General features: G+C 44.7%; 1 protein-coding gene across 1 annotated transcript in view; it reads left to right on the top strand.

The window, feature by feature from the left end:
• PAPPA (pappalysin 1) overlaps nt 1-20,173 on the top strand; it is a 175,839-nt gene that overhangs the window by 76,976 nt on the left and 78,690 nt on the right. The window contains exons 8-9 of the mRNA XM_066332468.1: nt 13,918-14,046; nt 15,636-15,727. Coding sequence (XP_066188565.1) covers nt 13,918-14,046; nt 15,636-15,727 — 221 coding nt within the window. The remainder of the gene's footprint in view (nt 1-13,917; nt 14,047-15,635; nt 15,728-20,173) is intronic.

The raw sequence follows: 20,173 nt of genomic DNA, 5'->3' as shown, positions 1-20,173 counted from the left end.
GAAAGTTGTCAGATTAACTAAAAAAAGTTTCAGAGTTGGACATTTTTCCAAGTTTTCTGACATGCACTTTGTAAGAAGCCTCAAAGTGTGGTGGACAGCACTGGATCAGGTTGTCTTTGTGGTGTTAACCAATAGGGTTTTTTTAAAGACAAAGGCATTGACTGAAACAACCTGAGAAAGGATCTCAGCACGAATCCCTGTTACAAGGTTTGGGTTTGCAGAGTTGAGTTTCTCTGAGAAGGAAGTTTGCAGTCCTGTGATATGTTATTCTGAGCCACTCCTACCAGAGCTTTGGTATAGAGATCCTGCATTCAGGCTTCAAGAAAGAAACACTGAGAGAGAAGCTTGCATTTTCTTGTACAGAAATAGGTTTTTCTTCTCAATTTTGGCTATTTTGCACTGACATTCTATGGCTAAACCTTCTCTGTTGCTTGATAACAGTTGGAGGGGCTGATCATCATCTGTGTAAACAGCAGTTCTTGCTCAAGTACGTACGATAATTTAAAATATGTTGTTAGAATCAAGACTTTCATTCAGTGCAGAACTTGTAAACTCCATGTTATTTCTTGTGTTTTAACTCTGTTTTAACACCTCAGGGTGGTGGACTAAGATCTCACTCTGCCTTCTTGGAATGCCTGAAGAATGACAGAGAAATCGCCACCCCCAGGATGGCAGGTGGCTGGAGGGCTCCTGTGGCACTCTTTGTGGGTCCTTAGTGTTTCATTGCTCAGGGGTCCTTAGCAGTTCACGTGCTTTAGCCCTCTACTTGATCCAACACAATAATTTCTTTCTAAATTTGCCTTATTGTTGCATATACCATTTGTTAGTGGTCTCCAGCTGGAAGAGGCATATGGTCAGTGACTCGCCAGAAATCCCAGATGAGGAGACATTGAGTCAAATGGAAAGAGACTCTTTAGTCTGAAGGCTCCTACAAATATGAACAAGCAGAGAGGCTGGAGAATCAGCAGTAGCTGTTCATAATGAGAAAGAAGTCCCTACAGCTACTTATTAGTGTGCCTTTTAGCCCCTGAATTCAAGAAGAAGAGTTCATTTACCTGACCCCAGCCCAGCTGAATGGACTAGGAAATTATGAATATCACACTGATGATATCTAAACCCAACTCCCTGCAGAATGTAACACTAAAACTTCACAGAGACATCTGTCCTTATTATGACATTCCTTCCTTCACCTCAAAGATCTATTTCTCTGTTTTCTGGAGGTCTACCAGCCAGAGGAATGTATGATCTAAAGCAGCTGAAATGAATTGCCAAATCTATCTGTCATGAAGATAATTAACACCATATTTCCACCCAAACAAGATACAGATCACTGGGTGGTTTTTCTCCCGACACCAAAAGATGAAGCCCATATTATCATCCATCTTCTGCTCATCCTTCCTCCACAGTTACCATGCCAAACCTCTCTTGATATGCCAGGAAATACTGGGGAGTATCTAAGATAGGACTGAAATATTAAGAAAACACTTTGCATGCCCAGATTTATCAGCAGGGTTGTCCATGAGATACTGGTGTGCTACACATCTGGATTCCCAGCTGGTTTTAGAACTGTAGATGTCATTCCAGCTGTCCTTTTGCACGAACACCAACCCAGCTTCCAGACCCTGGAAACACTTCCAGACCCTGGGAAGGCCTTGCCTTGATGTGTACAAGGACCTGCTATGCTCTTTCATCCTCCTGATGGTTCATAGTTGCCTTACAATTGAATAAATCATAGAATCATAGAAACATGGAACGGTTTGTGTTGAAAGGGACCTTGAAGATCATTTCATTCCAACCCCCTGCCATGGGCAGGGACACCTTTCACTAGACTATGTTGCTCAGAGTTCCATCCAGCCTGACTTTCCAGTTAATTAATTGTTCTCTTCCCCTCTCTCACTTGCAATAAGGAGTTCCCAGTTTATTCTGACTTTCCTGGTCCTAACATGTAATATTGTCCCATACCAACATATGGATCATTTCAAGACATCCAAACCAGTAAGTTATTAATTTCTGCATTAACTCCATGTTTCTCTGTATTGAGTGAAGCTATTTACCAATTCTGTGTGTCTCCGGATACTTGAACCTTTGGGTTTCTTTTCTTTTTTTTTTTCTTTTTTTTTACTTTTCTTTTCTTTTCTTTCCTTTCCTTTCATTTTCTTTTCTTTTCTTTTCTTTTCTTTTCTTTTCTTTTCTTTTCTTTTCTTTTCTTTCTTTTCTTTTCTTTTCTTTTCTTTTCTTTTCTTTTCTTTTCTTTTTTCTTCCTTCCTTCCTTCCTTCCTTCCTTCCTTCCTTCCTTCCTTCCTCTCCTTCCTTCCTTCCTTCCTTCCTTCTTTTCTTTCTTTCTTCCTTTCTTCTTTTCTTTCTTTCTTTCTTTCTTTCTTTCTTTCTTTCTTTCTTTCTTTCTTTCTTTCTTTCTTTCTTTCTTTCTTTCTTTCTTTCTTTCTTTCTTTCTTTCTTTCTTTCTTTCTTTCTTTCTTTCTTTCTTTCTTTCTTTCTTTCTTTCCAGGAAATCTTTGTTAGTCAGCCTCAAAGTGTTAACTGGAAGAAAAAATCCATTTTCATTCAAATTTCTCTTTCTATACAACCTATTACTGCTAGTAGTTGTAAATGCAAAAGAGTGTGTCTGTTGTTGAGTCACTGAGTATCTAATGCCCATCATGCATTACCAGGCAACTGCTGTTATTAAAAGCATTTTTCACTCTTCTCCATCTAGGAGGGTTCCATCCCATAATTGCACAATTTTCCATATAATTTTTTTCTTTAGTAATAGGTTAGAGATCCCTGGCTAAATCCACATGACATTGTACAGCTCCTCTCCAGCAGAAACACTTTTACCAAGCTTCAGTAGGAACAGATTTATTCTTATTCACACTGTCTTGCTCATTTCTAAGAGCTTCCCTATTGTTAGCTTTCCACACTAGTTTTCCATGGACAAAAGCTATTTTGAGCTTCCCCAAGAAGCAAACACCTGTCCAGGTTTTGTTTAGGAAATACTGGTAAGGGAAACCTATCCCACCAGATTTCTCTTACCCTTGTAATTTACGGCTTCAGGTTGAAGAATTGCCTAGCTCTTCATCCAGAGTCCTTTTGTTAAAGGAGTAAATATTTCATTTTTCCCTTGCAGATCCTACTTTCCCAGCAGGAATAATGGCCATGCTGTCACTGTACAAAACTCATGTCAGTGAAGAGTTTTGAGTGTGTTGGAGCTGCCTGTGGTCAGTTTTGGCAAAGCTGTGATGTTTGATATGCAGCTGGTGCAGGACAGTGCAGCAGTCCTGGTGCTCAGCATTGTCCCTGGGGCTGGCATTGTCCCTGTGCTGCTCTGAGGCCACGGCTGGCCTTGGTTCTGTCACCAGCTCCTTCCTCATGCAGCCAGTATAGATTGCCCTGTTTCTGCTTAATGAACCTGGAATTCCCCCATGATGAAAGAACAGAACAATATGGGACAACTGCCGGTCCCACACCTTCCCTCCCAGCAGCAGGAAACTGGTCACAGGTTCACCTGACCCTAACAGAGGTGACATGCTGTGGGAAGGAGACTCCTCCACCCAGTGGCAACTCCACTGCCAACACCCCCGGGGAAATGCTTTCCTCTCCCAGCAGTGGGGCCTCACCTGTGGCTTGCACGGGTCTGGGCAGGGAGGCACAGGGTTGACTGATGCTGCTCCCTGTTCCAGGCAGGAGCACACAGCCCTGCTCTGCACCGAGGGCTCAGTGAGCCAGGAAGAGGAAAAAAAGATGAAAACTGTTTCTCTTGCATCTTTTGTTCTGGCCTCTCTCCTTCACATGCCGTGCTGTTGAATCCTCAGGTAGTGGTTGATGTGATATAGCCGCCAGTAGCGTGCTGGGTGTTTCCCAGAGGAAATACACGGAGTGCCTTTACCCAAAGAGCTCCCAATGAAGAGCTGGGGGCCAGTGGTGCTGCTGCTCTCAGGGGTGATGCATCTCCACTTGGCTGATGTGATTTGACAGCTGGCAGCCACATTCTGATGGCTTTCCTTCTTCCCTGCTTTCCTCATTAAAGGTGCCAGGTTATCTTTGCAAAAGTAGAAAACCTGTTTCCTGACCTCACACACAGAGCAGGTAGAGCAATTTTTTCCTTTACCACCCTCTGCCAAATCGCCTTAACCCTGCCCTGGAGAGGAGAGAGAACAATTTGACACTCTTTGCCCATTCAGGAGGCAGCTTTTCCGCTCAGCCTGTGCAGGGAGGCCGTTTGGTGCCAGCTGTAGTGATAGATTTGTGGTTCCTCGCTGTTGCGGTTTCTTACGTAATGCTGTAACTAAAGCTGGCACTTGACAGAATCCCCAGCTCCTGTTCTGGCTCAGCTGCACATGATGCAAGAATCAAGGTAGTAAAGGGTGGGTTGATATCTTTATGGGTTTGTGATCCCAGCACAAGGCAGCCCAGAGGAATTTTTCAGCCTGGGTCTGTCTCTGAAAGTTGGGATTGCTCTGAATGCCCCACAGCCGCCACTCCTAAATAAAATATTTCAGGAAAGAGGGATTGCCCCATCTAGAGAGTGACACTTGGCTTTGGGATCAGCTCTGCTCCAGGACTCCCCAAGGACTGCTGCTGCATTGGACTCCCATCTCCAAATTACCTCTTGGGCAATACACAGAGGCTGGAGAGACATCAACCTGTAGGCTACAACTTAGTCATGTCCAAATGTCCCTAAAAAAGTGACCATTAACAGCTGTCCTATTATTATCCAAATAGACACTATTAGAAATTGATATATTTAATCACTCCCAGCCAGAGTGGAATTTGAACTCATGACCCAGAAGTAGTAGCAGAGTTTTCAGCTGCAGGAGGAAAAAAAAAAATAAAAAAGGAAAAAAAAGGTCAAACAGGACTTTTCCTGCTGGGCAAAATAATTTATTGCAGGTGAAACAATCTCAGATATGTGGTAAATTAGGCTGTGCATTATCTCATGGATAAGAACTTCTCTCTGATGTTTGCCTTCTTGTGTGCATCTTTATTTTGGGCTCTAAATAAGATAAGAAGCACCAGAAATCTCTCAGGAATAACAAATGCATTTTCTTTGCTTGATTGAGGAAAGAAGTATTGGGCAGACATGTGTTATGCAACAATTTAAAAATAACTCTCTTGTAAAACTTGGAGTGAGCCTCAAATACCGCAGAAGTAGCAGAAATGTGTTACCTACCTTTTTATCAGTCAGCCAATACAGCTTTTCTCAGCTACTTTTGCTGAACTATTGGCCTGATCATTTCCTGGGCATTTTATTTTAATATATTTTCCTAGGAAATGCATTCCAAGTCTCTGTTAAATTTGAATCTACACTCAAGCAGGCAAGGATTTGGAAAGAATGCTGCAGTCAGACTGAAATACCTGTGCTGTCCTTTATATCTTGGGGGGTCTGGAGACAAACAAGAAAAAAGTGTGTCCAGCCTGTGTTGGACAGGGTCCTGAGCAATTTGGTCTAGTGGAGGAGTTGAAATGAGATGAGTTTTAAGGTTCCTTCTAACCAAAACCATGCCGGAATTCCATGATTTGAGATGCATTGCATGGGATACAACCTACTGATCCTGCTGCAGGTACAAGGCACCCATCTTGTGATTGTTTCACCCAAATTTCCCTCAGTCTTTTTTGGTCAGGATCTCCTTAAATGAATGGTGATATTGGGCATCTCTGTGCTGACATCCCAATTCCATCATTTTCCTGTTGCTCTTGTGATAAGAAGAGCAAGGTAGAAAGAAAGCTCCTTCTTCTTTTAAAATTGCACCTCAGAGACGGTGCCTGGAATTTGATACCCCAAATTATCAGTCCCTGAAAGCCCAGTGCAGTAAACCAGATCATTTATTCACATGGCACAGGATTTTTTTTTTTAACTGTAAGACCAGTTGCAAATGTAATGACAATAGAGGAAATTAGCTCATGATGGGATTTTAGGAAGAGGCTAGTGGAAGTATGTTCAGTAATGTTCAGTTATTAAACCATTAGAGATCCCACTGGAGACCAGCCAGTAGGATTTCTCATAATCTGCAGCAGCTTAAGGCAAAACACAGAACCCCTGAGGAGGGAAATGACAAAATGTTGCTCTGGAAGAGTTGCCTCATCTCCTCACTCATGTCTGTGCTCTGCTCTTGGTGTGACAGCACATCCCTGTCTGTTATCTCTCCCTCCTCCTCAGGAGCAGGAAGGCCACAGCCCTCCTGTTTGGACCCCCCAAAATAGGTCTTGGTGAGGTGGGATGGGGGATGTGAAACCAGAGAACACTGCAAACATCTGTGTTCACTTGAGGCCAAATTTAAGCTCTACTGAAAATGCACAAAATCACTTCCACTGGCTCCGGGAGCCTTCGGATCCGACACTGCAAGTGTTTGCTCCCATGGCTCTGTTCATCATTTCAGTGGGATTACAGGGAAACAGGAGGGTATTGAGTACTGAAAATCAGGTCTTAGCTCAGGCCTGTTAAAAATAAATCCAAGAAGTCAGGTCTGGATTCAGAGAAGATGAAGCACACTGTTCTGCCAAGCTGACCACCCTAAACTGGGAAGAATTCTGCCCAAACTTGATGGACTGGCACAGGGCTGAGGGTAGCAGCTGAGGTGCTCCCAGTCCCAGTGATGCTCCAAAAGGTGAGGGGTGGCTGTTGTCTCCCAGGGTGTGGTTGGCAGGGCGTGCATCAGGCACTTCTCTTCCCCTGTGGTGTAACCAGGGGGATGCTGATTGTCCTGCAGGGGCACACATGTCACAACTGGGACATGGTTCAGGGTGTCAGAAACCAGAGTGCTCACAGGGAGGCATGATGCAAGAGGCACAGCTTGTCAGTGACAGTGATGGCCTTGGCAGCAGTGATCCTGTCCCTGCAGTGATCCTGTCCCTGCAGTGATCCTGTCCCAGCAGTGATCCTGTCCCTGCCTGCTGGCTGTGTTACTGTTCTCTCCCTGCTCCACCAGGACACCAGAGCACTGTCCTCAGGTGGAGGATACTGGCATCATTCCTTTGAAATCAGTGGAGAACTGCCAGCTTCTGCCAGTTGGAAATAGGGGTTTCTGCATTTCATGGCCCCAGTTTTTCCTCCCTCAGCTAAACCACACCAGCCTCCCTTCCTGTGGTGTCCATATCTGAGCCTCACGCTGAGAAGTGCTCCCATCTCACTCAGGGTCTGAGTGTAGCAGTGAAGAAGAAAATACAACAGTTTTTTTTTGGTTTTTTTTTTTCCTTCTCTGCTTCTAATAGCAACCAGGTGCTCTGACACTTAACCTGTGTGCTGCCGTGAAATTGCCTGTCTAGAGCAAACACCCATGTGAGGCCCAGGGCCTCAAGGATTTACTTTATCCCAGGATTTGTAACCTAATCTCAGTGAGATTGTCCATTTATATCAGCCACCTTAAAAATTCATATTTTTGTTGTTGTTAAACAAGAGAGGAGAAAATTGTTGCTTGACAATGTTTTTGTGGGTTTTGGTTTTGTTTTGTTTTGTTATGTTTTTTTAAGAACTGTCTTTAAGGCCTTGGCTGCAAACTTGTTGGTTTTTTTTTTTTTTTTTTATTGAATATGCTACTGTGTTCTAAACAGGTAGCAATGCTTGGAGGATTATATTGAAGTCTGCAGGAGTTAATCAGTTGCATATATATCTATAGGTTCACTATGTACAAAATTTAACAGTCTTTGCGTGAAAGACAGAGGAGAGCAGTATGTATTAAAAAAAAAAAGTTCAAAATCAAATGTGTTTTAAGGTCCTTAACAGGACCTGGGTTTCAGAGCAGAGGTGCTACAGGCAGACATGTAATCCTGCCCCAGGGCTCCTTGTGCAGGTATGGAGCTGCAAATGCACCTCAGAGGGGCAGATGAGCAGCTGAATTGCAGTGATGTAATCCTGAAGTGTTTTGCTGAGTTACTTGAGATTTACAGCAATGGAAGGGATAGCAGAGCTGCAGACTAACTGCCTGGTTTGGATTTGTGGTGGATATGAGAGTTGGTGGTGGCTTTGGTTCCTAGAAATATTCCAAGGATCAAAGGATACTTTCCTTTTCTAATACGTTGGATCCATTAACCTCTGACTTTAGTTCCAAACCCATGGATTATTGCACAAGTGGGCAAGGGGGCTGGTTTAGGTGCTAGTTAAACTTTCTGATGCAGGCAGAAGCAAAAGTTGAGTCTGGGCTTCGGTAAGCACAGAGTCCTGCTGGTACAGAATGTACCCACCAAGTGTTCAGCTGAGATTATCTGTTCAGGCTGTTGGCTGCTCCATCGTTCTTCCTTGGAAACACTCAGTTCAGATTAAAGTTGAATTTGGGAGCAGAAATCAGCCACACATCCCCCAGTCTCCTGAATGTTCATTTAGTGCTCCAACTACTCTGTTTTCCTGTGCTTGTAAACAAATCATAAAAAAAGCTGGAGGGCACAGAATAAACCTGTGGCCCCTGTTGGCACCTCTCTCCTTGGAGAGAGGGAGAGACAGAGAGAGAGAAAAGCCTCTCCAGGGCTGTTTCCTTGGCATTTGTGTCTTCTGAGTCAGCTCAGTATCTGAGATAGAGGCAAGAGAGTTGTTTTGAGGCCTTTGCACCTGCCATGTTCATGTTGCTGGGCTTATCCAAACAGAGAGAGCTCGGACCACAGCTGAAATAACAGCCCAACACAAGAGCTCGGGATTTTTGACGTCCTTCATGTGTTTACAGCATCCCACCCCTCCTCTCTCCTGACTGCAGAGCCAGGCAGGAATTCTCTTCATTATCTGCTGCCATGCTTCTCATGCCATTTTTATTAAAGAAAGGCAGGGCAAGGGGGAACATGTGTGAGAGTAGAGAAGAAGAAAACAGTTGCATTTGTGCAGTCACAACGAAGGGAAAAGGATGGCAGTTGGGGAGCAGATCTGTTTGGGTTGTCCTAAAGTGACCTCATCCCCCTGGCTTACTCTTTATCAGTTGCTTGTGGAGCCCCTGAGGATAGCGAAACCTGTACACAACATGGTGTTAGTGGATATTTGGGGCAATTCAGGACCTCTGGAACTGGCACTTTTTGAGGCCATGAGCAGCCTGTGGGGACAGACTGGACAGCTCCAGGCTGCATCTGACAGGACAAGAGATGGTGTAGACCTTCAGCTCTTCTGTTTGTGGTTGTAATTCAGTCCAGCCTGGCAGCTGATCTAAAGTATTGCAAGGAGGGAAGATGTGGGGCTGATGCTGTTTGCTGCCAGCAGATTTCTTGTTTTGCTCGGCAAGGCTTCCTTGCTACTGAAGAAGAGCAAAGGTGAGAGTGTTAGAGGGAAACAGGGATGTCACCAGCAAACCAGGGCTCATTCTGGGTTGCAGAGAGATGGCAAGGAAATGTCATCTTTTGTCTCAAGTGTTTGGTGGATGTTTAAGGACAAAGACAGATGGGTCCTTCGTGAGGACGTTTCAGGTATAGAATTTGCCTGTTTCACACGACACTGGCTGTGATAGCTGTAATTTAATTGGGGATGCTTAAGCCTGTCTCATCTTGTCCTCAAATAAGAGGAACACTGTATGCTTTCACTGCTGTCTGACCATTTGTCTTTTCATAGGGCACAAGCTAGGCTCAGCATTGAGGATATTTTCAATATCCTCAATATTTTTGCTGTATAAGAAATCCTCCTGCTGTTATTTGTAGTAGGAAAAACATATATGCCATGGTAGTAGGAAAAGAGGTGTGGGATGTTTGCTTTCCCTCAATGCTTTCACTGCATCTCGAGTGTGTCCTCAGATGCTGAAACCCTACAGCGTGCACAGAGCAGATGTGGTTGGGGCAGTGTCAGCCCTTGCAGGTCTGCTGGAACTCAAGGGCATGACTGTTTCTTCTGTAAATTCAATGATCCTTTAAACCCACCTTGGTCTGAGTAAAAAAACCAACTTCCCACAGGTATAACTTTTCCTGTTACGTTTTCCAGGAACATACAAACAGAGACCAGAGGTCCTTTGCCTGGGGGAGAGAGAGAGAGCAAGATCAACTCAACTGCCCAGCCTCCCCAGTAAAAACAGGAAAAGAATTAGAGGGTTCTGTATTCCTGACCCTGGATATGTCACTTGCCACAACAGACAAGAAAGTTGCCCTCGTGGTATTTCACATGGCACGTCCTAATTCCCCCTCTAAGCAGAGGACTTGAGTCATTGCTTTTTAATAAGGCTGCCTCCCCACAGGCGGAAGCTGCAGCGATCAATGTGGCTTACTCAGTCCTAGAAAAGGTCATTAAAAGACCATAGATATACATTTGAGGAGTGTTTGTTCACATCCTTGATGTTAAAGATGTTCTTCTCTCTCACTTCCTTAAGCAGCATCTCAGGGAGCCGCCGTGGGCTGGGTCCTGCCCGGCAGTGGAGAGGAAAATGCCCCTTGTTGCTGCCACTGTGCCACCAGCTCCCAGGGAAGGAGGGAGAGGAAATAAATGGTCAACAATCACACTTTTATCACCACTTGGAGCACAGCTTGTCTTGCTGACATCTCCAGATACAGTCTGTACTATCGACCTTGGTATCCTATAACGATAGAGAGGGAATAAACCCTTCCACTCCCTGTTCTTGCATTCCTCCCTCCCTCACTATGGGACTGGATTACTGCACATATCGTCCCTTTAGCAGCTCTATTTCTCCAAAATGCGGGCACTGCGGAGGAATGCTGAAACTCTCAGTGGCTGCCAATATGACACATTTAACAGTTCAGGAGGATATAAGTATCTCACGTTCCAGTTGTTGAATCGTGAAATGCCATATCCAGCTCAGTCAGCTTTTTGTCACTCGTTGTGTCAGGCCAGGGTTAGTTGAAAGCATGATGGCTCCAGTTTAGAGTGTCTAAGGAGGTTTTTGATGCTCCAGTCCAGCCACATCTCCAACTTTGCCTGTGTGGTTCTGAAGAGCCCCTCTGGAGCAGACATCCCATTTCTGAGCTCCTCTGGGCACAGCTGGTTTGATGGTGCTGCCCTGGATGTCACACCCTGGGACTCCCCTGCTGTCCCACAGTGCAGGAAGACTTCAGGTTGCTCAGAAGGGGATTTGGGATGAGGATAGGGAGGACTGACCCCTATGGAGACCTGGTCCCAAGCCTGCCGTTACTGTACAGGAATCACATGTCTGCAGGCATTTTTCTTCTCTTTCTTTGTATTTTAACCTAAGACAAAGTTATTGAGGTATCATGAGCATAAATAATAGCTCTTATTTTCTACGCAAACTGCAGAGGAGTAAGGGGAACTAGATTGGGCAAATAATGTGTAAGAAGGCAGAGATTTTGTTCACCTTCTTTTTGGAGAATAAATGATATTTTTGTGTGTGTGTGTGACTATTTGAAGGATCACTTGCCTGTCACAACACAAAGCTCCAAGAGCTTTCCATCTTTGAGCAGGTTGCAGTTGGATATGTCCCCTCCCTGATGTGCAGCACAAGGGGCACAGTTAGAGCTCAGGCCAGTGCCACAAAACCAGCAGCCAATGTACTATGGATTCTTAATCCATACAATTAAATTGGATTAAGGCCAGAGTTCTCCCCATCTAATAACTTGCATTTCAAATTTTCTCTCTTATTCATCCACGTATACATTCATCTCCAATCACCTCATAATTCATAATCACCACATTCTCTCTCGTGCTTGATTTGCTTCTAGGTTTTCCTCCATTGTATTCTGCAAACTTCCAAACAAATGTGAGTTTTATTCATGTTGTCTCTTTGCTCACATTGCACACAAATACTTCCCTCCAGTAAAACCCATGTACAAGGCACACTCACTGCTCTTAGCCTGCCCCATCATCTGGAGGTACTGGTGGAAATCACACCAAAAATGAGAATCTTCAAACTCTTATTTTGCACTCAGTGACTGCGATCTCAGTGCATCAGAAAGCAGCGTGGCTTTATTTATTTTGTAGCTGCCCCAACTGTTCATTTGTTACCATTTTTAAAAAACTGAATTTTTTTGTGGTTAGCAGATCCCCAGTGACAAAATCCACATTTCTGCAAATGTACTTGTTAATCTTAAATACTTTACAAATGGTTTTGAGATAGTTTTGAGACAGAACTTGAGGAATAACTTCTCTTTAATAATTGAAGCTTGGCTCTGCTTTGATTTCATCAGTATATATAAGAAACTTCCCATTTTAGTAAGTGGATTTATCTGGGAGTGAAATCTAGAGGGAAATCCTCATTATTTTACTACAGTGTGTGTTGGGCCACTTTGGTTACTCCCTACAATTCTTTTTTTTCTTTCTTTCTTTTTTTTCTTTCTTTCTTTTTTTTCTCAGAAAAAACCAGTTGCTTTAAACAATTCCCAAGGAGCAGAAGTTTGAAACTTTTCACTTTGATTGAATAAACAGTCTTACCAATATCTGAGTAGACATCTCCCCAGCCTGTAGCTGAATTAAGATACTGTTTATGCTACATGAACTCTCAAATTTAGCTAACAAGAGCCATGGACTGTTGCTGACAGGAATCAGGTGCAGAAGGAAGGAGAAAGCCAATTCTGTTTCCCTTCCACTGAGTTCCACTCCCGTTCCACTGCCATGTGCAGTAACAAAGAGTCAGATCCCAGTGCTGTTGGCGTGCAATTCATTGAATGCCAGTTATTTTGCAGGCACAGAATCCATGAGAAACAGCTTTGTTGTAAAATATAATGTGGGATATTGGAGTTTAAGTCATGCTTGTTGATTTAATGAATGTTGTAAGGAGATACTTATTTCGCGAACCTGAACATTTCAGTAACTCATTGATATCCACTTGAATGCCTTTGCTGCTCTGCGTAGTAGATTTATCTCCTCGTAGTACACACTTCATTAGTAGATGCTTTTTGACCAAGTTCTTGTGACAAAAAGCCATGTATATTGCTGTCAGTAATTGGGGCAATGTGAGCACAGTGAGCAGAGGACTGGCAGGGTTGGGGAAGAGCTGGGTTGCCTTTCCTGCTCTGCAATTAACCTGATTGATGACTTCGAGCAAATCATTCTGCCTTGGCCACTCCATGGCTTTACAAATCAGCACAATGGGGACAACAGTAATGAGTTTCTTTGGGGAAGGTTTTGAGTCCTGATAGTGTAAAAGACATTGTGAAAGAACTAGACATTTTTATTAGGTTTATATTATTCCCACATTGCATATGAAAAATATTATTCCTCATTTACAGATGCATAGGTTTTAGGTAATTATGGCTTTGCATAAATCTGTAACAGTTTGCTAATTCTTTCTGTGAATATTTCAATGCTAATACCCTGATCCTGTGCTGTCGTGTGGATCCTATATTTTGCTCTGGAAGAAACTATCTTTGTAGTTCTACTGTTTTAATGCCCATATGTGAAGTGGATAACTTATTTGTCCATCACTGAGACACCCTCAGCTTACACTAATCATCACATTCCCAGCAGCTCCAGGTGCAGTTGGATTGAGCTCAGGGTTGGGAAATAATGAGTATTTACAATAATAATGAATAACATGGTATTTTAAATTCCTTGAATGAACTGTGGCACAGACTTGCTGGTAGCATTGCCCCTGACATGGAGCAGAAGTGCCCAAGGCTGAACACAGTGAGGCACAGGGCTGGTTCCTCAGGTGCTGAAGAACTGTTGACTGTTGGTGATGCTCCCAGTGTTTCCCCAGCTCACAGTGAGGGTTGGCACTGCCATGGTGTCAGTGCAATGCCATCTCTGCAGCAGGTGGACACATAAGTAGCAACTCACCAAAATGCACCGTTTTCATCAGGAAATGGTCAAGAGCTACACATATTTTAGAGCCGTGCATAAATCAAGCATAGACAAAGGCAGTGCTGATTGTGCTAACAAAATAAAGACACCCAACTAAAAATTATTCCCATCAAAACAGGGTAGGAATGCTGGGAGGAGCTGATTGAACTACACCTTGCTTTTTTTGGCTGCCAGACCCTGCTCCAGTCTCTCTTTCTCTGCCCTTTGCTGCTGCTGCCTTTGCTGTATGAATGGCTGACTTTCCTTTTGTCTGGCAGGGAGCTGAGCAACAGGACCACGTACAGATACCAGGTGGTGGTTGTGTCCGGGATGGAGGAGAGTGAGCCTTCCCCTGCCCTCGTTTACATCTCCGGGAGTGGATACTGTGGAGATGGGATTATCCAAATGTAAGTCTGGAGCGAGCAAACAGATAAACCTGGACACATCTCCTCAGCCAGAATCTGAGACTAGAAAGGAATTGATGACCTCTGATGTCTCCTTAGCTTAGGCTGGCTCTCATCTGTAGATAATGACTCACGTGCTTGATGATTACTGGGATGATGACATTTAATTGTAACGTAGGCTCCTCTCTCCTGGCACCAGAGATACAGACAGAGATACAGATAATGGAGTCCAGACTGCAGGATCGATAGGCAAGGACGCTCTGTGCTGTTTGTGCTGTTTGTGCTGTTTGCCCATGTATCCCTATCTTTAGACATGTATATGACATTTCCTACACAGACCTGGTGCTGGAGAATCCACACAGCCTTCGATGCTGTCCTCAGATGTGCTGTCCCATGTGTGTGGCAGCTGGGTAAAACCCTGCCACGTGTTGGGGCCAAGCTCCTGATGCAACCCCTTTTTTGACCGACCAGCAGAGCTGGGATGAATTTGGAAGTGGTAGATTTGGACTCTGAGGGAGAGTGCTGGGAACTGCATGTTCTCAATCAGCTCCCCTCTCCCACCAGTCCCCAGGCCACTGGAAATGTAAAACAATCCTTCACAACTATGTTAGAGTTTATTCTTTTACTATGTTGGCCCTTAAGGCTGCTGCTTCAAAGCTTCCTGGCATTAGGTAATTTAATTATTTAAACTATGGAAGTAACAACAAGCAAGTGCTTAATCCAGCCAGTATTATTTGCTTGAAATAATGCTGATCAGCAATCACACAGCACAACTCTGTCAGATGATATACCTGGCAGCAAATATTTGCAGGAAGAGGCCCAACAGGCAAGGAAAGCAAAGAAAACAATCAAACAACATATGAATCCAGGGCAATCCTGGAAAGAGAGGTGGAGAAAGACAGATTAATTTTGCTTTACATAACTTTTCTGCTACTGTTATGTTTGCACATTCCTCAAACATCACTTGTGGCTTTGCAGCAAGTGTCAAACAATAGCTGAGCTGCCTCAGGAGCAAGCAGGAACCAGACTGTGTCACAGCTTGGTTGGTTGTGGCCACACTTGCAGATGTGGCAGCCCCTTTCTCATCTGGTTCCCACTCTTCTCCCCACACACTGCCGCAGCCAGGAGGATTGGCACGGGGCAGGACTCCATCCCCAACACCCCCTGCTCTCTTTTAACTGCTCTCCTCGGTGTGATGCCACCTGGAATAGCCCAGCTCCAGGCTTTATGCCTTGTTATTCCCGTGCTGGGGTCACAGTCTGGCCCTTCCAGATTGAATACAAAGAGTTTCAGAGATCCCTGTTCTCTTTTTCCCCACCTGCTGAGCTACAGCCACGCCAGCTATGAAGGAAGTTGCTCATATCCTCATCAGAGAACAGCAAGTGGTATCCACATGTGCGGGAGGGAACTGGCCAGGCGAGCCTATAAGCCAGGAATGATCAAAGTCCTCCCTTTAAGGAGGAAGGGAGAGGAATTTTTGGGGTGGGCACACAAAGCCGCTGTACCCAGGGCTTTGGGGTTCTCCAGAGGGGTTGCAAAGACCATCAGGTTGATGCTGCTTTGCTTTTTGCATGTGTGTGCCCTCCCTGCAGAGAACTGGGGGAAGAATGTGATGACATGAACAAGATAAACGGCGATGGCTGTTCCCTGTTCTGCCTGCAGGAGCTGTCCTTTAATTGCATCGGTAAGTCCAGCTCTGAGCCCTTCCACGCACGGTGGGCAACAACCCTGGGCACAGTGCAGGGGAAAAAACAGCAGCACTTTCACCATTTCCAGCTGAAGAGTTGTCATGGGAGAGAGAAAAAAGGCGGAATTTGTAGGTTTGAAAGGTGAACATATCTTCCCAGCTTCTGGTCATTTTGATGGGAAATTGGTTCTGCTGGCTTTGAAACAGCCCAGGACTTAGGGCTAAGTCAGCCATTGTGGGACTGATCCAAAGCCCATTGAAGTCAGTGGGTGGTTTTCCACTGGCTTCAATAGGCTTTAGATCTGACTACGTGAGAAGACATGAACTGATTTTTTCTGGTAAACAGGAGGAGGAGTGAAAGGGGAAGGGACTGAGACCAGAAGCAAGTCCAGCTGAGGTCACACCTCCTTTGAGTTGCAAATCAATATCTGAGGATCAAAGGTCTGGCTAATCCCCTTTTTCAGAGGTGAAAACTACTTAATCAGATTTCATTTGCAAGCCTGGTTTGCTCTGATTAGCAAAACCTGTAAGCACAATGGCCGGAAGATGCTCGAGCTATCGGGGCTGCAGTTTCGAGCTTTACATATTTATTAAACTCTCTAGGAATGCTGGGGACAGAGAAGGGAAATGGAGACCAATTTACACTGCACCTTCTGTGGAGCAGCCCCACGTTTTGGGGTTGCTTTTTCCACCCAGGGGTCTGTGAGGTCTGGGAAAGAACAAAACACGGGGATATTCAGGAACCAAAGTTAATGTTTGTAAAGGGTTGGCTTTTTCTCAAGACATTTTATGAGATTCCTTATCTGGACGGCCCAAGCAAACACTCTGCCCCATGAAATGATCCCATGCCTTCAGCTCAGGGCATCAGTCCTCAGCAGATAACACAGTGTTGGCAAGTCTGAAATTTGCTCTTTTTGGCAGTTTGACCATTTTCTCTAGTGCCTGGAGCAATGTAGAACGGACATCACAGGCACCATGTTTCCCTTGGGTGGTAAATTGGGGCCTGCTTAGCTCATCAGATCAGCTACATTTCTATGTCAGCATCCCACACTGTGTGACTTGACACCTGATTTGGTCATGTACTGATTTACATATGTAAATAGTTCTATTGAAATCAGGTATACTTATGCTTGAGACAAATTGTGACAATTGGTGGTCTTGAAGTTACATTTGTGTCTCGAGTAACTTGCTGCCTTAGCACCTCAAGCACCGAAATATTTCAGTCATAATATTTTGCAGTGGAATAAACATTAACTCAAATGTTTTGGGTTCCCCAGACATCAGGCACAGTGTGAGGCTGGTTCCAGCAAGGGTTTGGGCTGGTGCTGGCTGGTTGTGTCTGTATCAACCTGCTCAACAGCAGGGCTGAATTCCTTGGTCCAGGTCTGTGCTTTGACCACATCCCAGCATTACATTAGAACAGGACCCAGCTCCTCCCCTGTGTCTGTTGGTTTTCCAGGGAACCAGGTGATGTGGGAGCTACAAAATGCTCCAAACAACTCCATGGAGAGGAGAAAGAGTGGGGTGTCCCAAGCCTTGGATCCCACAGTGGTGTTCTTCCAGGGGTGTGCAAGAGTCTGCTTTGTGCCTTTGTACATAAAATCATGGAATTGGTGATGTTGGGAAAACCTTTAGGATCGTGGAGTCCAGTGGTTTTATCCAGCCACTGTCATCCAACCATTCATCCCCCATCCAACATCCAAGGAGCAGCAACAGGGCTTCCTGAGATGTGGGACAAGGCTGTCTGACAGCCAAAATGAAGCAACTAAAACATACAGATTTTTCTGCTCCATGACAGAGGAAGTGGGTTTTCAGATTTGCTTGTGTTGGAAAAGAGAGGGGAATTCCAGGGGCAAAAAAAGTTGTTTGTTTGTCAGTCTTTGGAAGGTTGTGGTTTGCACAGATCCTGGATTACAAAACAAATGATATCAAATTCCTTGTGAAATATTGAATAAAGGGACTCAGATGAATCAAATTAGCTGAATCAAAGGGAAGGTACAGGAACAGAGACCTTCAAAATGTTTGGTTGTATGACTTCACAGCTGTGCTGGTATGACTGCTGTGGTGGTGATGGGCTCAGTGTGCAGGGTCTGTGAGGGCAGCCCCACTGCTGTTTGCAGGCAAACACTGCCTTCAGGTCTCTAGGACAGGTTCAGAGGAACCAATACCTGTGAAACACATCCTGTTGGCTCTTGTGGTAGCTGGAACACCTTGAATTATGACCCCAAGTGCTAAGGAGACACTGCCAGTTTGTCTTTCAGACAAATGAACAGTGCTGATTTATATTCTCCTTGGTATATCAAGCATTAAAATCTCACCAGAAAATATAAAGATGTTGGGGAAGTGAGTGGCTGTACATATTACATAATAAATAATAGTAAAAAAAAAAAAAACCACCAGAAATTCAGCATTCTCCACAATCTAACAATGTCAGACCTAATCCTCTGCCTTTAGCTGAACAAAAGTCTTCTTTGATATTGGCAGGGTGTTTTCCTGGAAAATCTAGAATTCTTCAGTCCCCGTTTGAGGAGCACAGAAAAATAAGTGTAATTTATTTCCATGTTTACAAGGCTAACACATGTTATAATCCTGTAGAACAACAAGCAGTTATTTCAGAGAGTGTTATTTTTTCAGTGATGTTCTTGTTGTATTATGTAGCTCTTCAGAGCCCCAGGAATCACTCCCCTTCACCAAAGAATTCAGTGAGCCTCAAACACATGTTCAGAGGCTTTGCTGAATTGGGGGCCTCAGGGTTTGATCTTGCAAATGCTTTCTTCCAGGCATGTTTCTGAACTACCACAAGGCATTCTTTAGACTTCAGCAAATCTAACCACAACAGTGAATGCAATGCCTGTCACAAATTGTCTGCAGGATTGGGTCCCACGTGGCTGGGAAGAGCCGCTGAACATTTTGTTTGCTAAAGACGGGGCTGAAGGGGCGTCATGGGCGGGTTCCAGAGGAGGAGGTTGGATGGCAAAGCCCAAGTGGGCTCCTGCCTCCTAAAGCAGAGACCATGCAAGTCACCTTGCTTGGTAGGAGGGAAATACAACAGAGCCCGCAAGCACCACCAGGCTTCAGATTCAGAGCCATGAATCACAGAATAATTTAGGTTCAGAGGAGTCTCTGGAGGTCTCTGGTCCAAGGAGGGCCAACTTCAAAGTTAGAGCCAGCTTCAAAGTTGGAGCATGTTGCTGAGGGTCATGTTCAGCTGTGTTCTGGATATTTCCAGGGATGGAGGCAGCCCGTTTGCAGGTGTCCCTTTGCCTCTCTCACTCCTTTTGCCTTTTAGGATCATGGGGTTTATGGGCTTTTTAATTGGTCCAACTTTCCTTTGACTAAATGGCACAAGGCTCTTAAGACACTTTGCACCAGTGCCTGTAATAAAATTAAATTTCCTTTTTATTTTTTGCCTTGCTTTTGTTTTTCCTCCTTCTTTCCTCTCTAATCAGATAACAGTGGATCAATCTGCTCTGCCAGGGAGGAGGGGCGCGGGGGAAGGCAGGAGGGAGGCAGGGAGGAAAACTGTGTGGTCTCACTGTCAGGCTGTCCTGGCCTTCTCTGAGCACAAAGCCGAGTAACAGAAAACAGAAAAGATTAATAGCATTTTCTTCCTGCAACATGCTGAAGAGCGACAGTGAGATTAATTAATTAATTAATGGAAGCATCTGGCAGTGCTCAGGGTTTTTTTTTTAAGTTCTGCAGCACTCTCGCCCTTCCCCATTGTGAAATTTATCATCTCTACTTTCTCCCCTCCACCACCTCCCCAAGCTGCTTCATGTAGTGGATTTTGCATATTTTTTATCTTTTCCACCCAGAATTCAGTCCCACGGAGGAAAGTCTCACTTTGCCTTTTGATTTGTGGGAGGCAGGTGACCCAAAGCCATGTCCGAGTGACTGATGCAGCGCTCCCCTACCTCTGGGCTGCTTTCCTTTCACCTTGCTCCTGATCACTCCCACAATAGCGGATTTGTGCGGTTACCGCGGACCCCAGCCAAGTCCCACCCGACGTGTCCTGTGTGAAACAGACCCCATTTGTAAGAGTTATGATTCGCAGTGGTGGGAGCCCGGGGCTTAGCACTTGATCCATTCCCAGTGGAGTGCTGAGAAATGGGTGTCTGAGGCACAGCTGAGCACCTTGTCCTTGGCGTGCACTCTCCCACACACCGACACCGCACACCCAGATATATGTGGGACATTGAGAAAGAGCCCGGCTTTCATTTGCATTCCTTTTGTGGAGTGGGATGTGCATTATGCATTGATTTAGCTCACCAGTGCTGAAGAAAGAGAAGGATATAATAAAAAAGATGCAGAGATCAATAAAAAAGGGAGGGAGGGGGAGAGAAAGTAATATGTAAAGAGATGAGTAAAGACTGATAGACACATTGAAGCACAGCTGCGAAGTAGCTCCAGAACTTCTATCTCCCCTAAAGTTTGCCAGGCAAT

The sequence above is a fragment of the Sylvia atricapilla genome, chromosome 19 (assembly GCF_009819655.1).
Source record: "Sylvia atricapilla isolate bSylAtr1 chromosome 19, bSylAtr1.pri, whole genome shotgun sequence".
NCBI lineage: Eukaryota > Metazoa > Chordata > Aves > Passeriformes > Sylviidae > Sylvia > Sylvia atricapilla.
The sequence above is the reverse complement of the archived record's forward strand: the minus strand, read 5'-3'. Positions and strand labels throughout refer to the sequence as shown.